This window comes from Phoenix dactylifera, chromosome 6, assembly GCF_051530095.1.
Source record: "Phoenix dactylifera cultivar Ajwa chromosome 6, Ajwa_hap1_PhDact_Kaust_v1.1, whole genome shotgun sequence".
NCBI classification, from domain to species: domain Eukaryota; kingdom Viridiplantae; phylum Streptophyta; class Magnoliopsida; order Arecales; family Arecaceae; genus Phoenix; species Phoenix dactylifera.
In genome coordinates this window covers 272832-274799 of record NC_143195.1, presented here as the reverse complement: position 1 = coordinate 274799, position 1968 = coordinate 272832, and the positions used below count along the sequence as shown (strand labels likewise).

The following is a 1968-nucleotide window of genomic DNA, read 5'->3' as shown; positions in this document are numbered from 1 at the left end:
GTGAGCCTAGTGCTCCACCACCGATCTGGAGCTGATCTGGCTGTTATTCTTTGGATTTTTCCAACTAGATATATAAAGTTCATTAAATATCACACTTAATGCATTAGTTTTATCGTAAAGGGGTAAATCATGTAAAGTTAATTTTGATTTACTCACTAAATTGCTAATATGGGTTAGTGATTTAGATAAGGTTTTAACATAATTATAGCATGCATATTGATAGTAAGCATATGTTTTACAGCTTTGTTTCCGACAGTTTTTTAACAATCCACATCATGCATCCCAATACTTAATGGTTCAAATTTCTCGGAATGGAAAGAAAGACTGACATTTACTTTAGGGTGCATGGATATTGATCTGGCACTTCGTGAGGACATGCCACCTGTCCCCACAGAGGAAACTACGCCAGAGGAGAAAAAGTTGTATGAGAGGTGGGAGCGGTCAAACCGCTTAAGTCTTTTACTCATACAAAGTCATTTCTCCATAAAGATAAGGGGTTCAATTCCTGATTGCAAAACTGCAAAAGAATTCTTAACAGCAGTAGAAGAGCAATTTGTGAGTTCAAAGAAAGCCCTAGCCAGCACCTTAATATCAAGGTTTGCTTCCTTGAAGTATAATGATAATGGTGGCATACGCGAGCACATTATGGAATTACGTGACATCGCTGCCCAATTAAAATCATTGGAAGTAGACATGTCAGAGACTTTTCTTGTACACTTTGTTCTTAATTCTCTGCCTATGGAATATGCACCATTTAAGATCTCATACAACACACATACAGAAAAATGGACTATGAATCAACTTCTAGCCATGTGTGTTGATGAAGAACAGAGAATAAAATAAGAGAGGCTAGAGAGTGTTTATCTCACCTCTCATAAGGAAAAAGAACATAAAGAGGTCGGCGGTACCAGTCATCATATTCCTATCGAGCCCGCAGCGGCTGCGGCTCCCATGGCCGCCATGGCCACCGCGGGCGGAGGAAAGGGAGGATTCGGCCGCCATGGCCTGCGGCCCGCCGCTAAGCGGCCCCGGCCGCTGCCAACGGCGCCAGCCGCTGCCACGGCGCCCGGCCGACGCCCCTGCGGCCCGCAACCGCGGGCTGCGGTCGAACCCCACGGCCTCTGCGGCCGACCCCGGCCTCCGGCCCCGCCTTGTGGCCGCCCCGCGGCCTGCAGCCGTGCCTACGGCCGGCGGTGGCGGTTGCGCCGCCGTCGTTTAGGAGAGAAGGGGCCACTGATTTTGGCCCCCTTCTCCTCTTTTCATTTGGGGAAGATGAATAGTGTTGGGTTTCAGGTTTTCTAAACCCGCAACCCGAATCCGGTTAATTAAAAAAAAAAATAGAGGTGAAGGGATTAACAGGTTTCGGGTTATTGGGCTTCGCCCCGCAACCCGAAACCCGAATCCTTTTGGCTTAAATTGGGCCTTTTACAGTTAAACCCCTGACAATATGTTATTCTGAAAAAGGGGCTTTTGAAATTCATATATCGTCCCCAGCCGAAAGTTGAATTATCAAAAGGGTCCTAAAATATTTTTATGTGGTCCCTTTGCTAAAGTTTCATTACAGAACAGTACTTTGACAATTATGTATTACTCCATGTAATAAATTTATTGCATAAATCAACAATTTATATGCTTTCTTATGATGATACATGATTGTTTAAATTATTCATATTTTTCATGATAAAAGGATGATATATGCATGAGACGAGCCAAAGCATTTTATGTAGGAAAAGATATATAAATGATTAAATTTTTGCATATTTGTGGTGACGAGCCAAAGCATCCCATAAATTTTAGAATGCTTTAGTTTAATTTAATCAATAAAGAGTCTTTTTATCATCATCTCATGAAATTGAATAGTTGCATCATATATAATGAACCGGCCCCAAAGGGAAATCATTATACAAAGTTAATGATGGGATGAAATAATGTTATTAGTATGATATTTATGATGAAATCTTGTCGCCC

At 42.3% G+C, this 1968-nt stretch overlaps 1 protein-coding gene across 1 annotated transcript; it reads left to right on the top strand.

The window, feature by feature from the left end:
• Nucleotides 1-345: 345 nt before the first annotated feature.
• On the top strand, nt 346-843 carry LOC120110763 (uncharacterized). The gene has a single exon (XM_039126317.2). It carries the CDS (start codon nt 346-348, stop codon nt 841-843), a length of 498 nt encoding a protein of 165 aa, XP_038982245.2.
• Nucleotides 844-1968: the final 1125 nt, after the last annotated feature.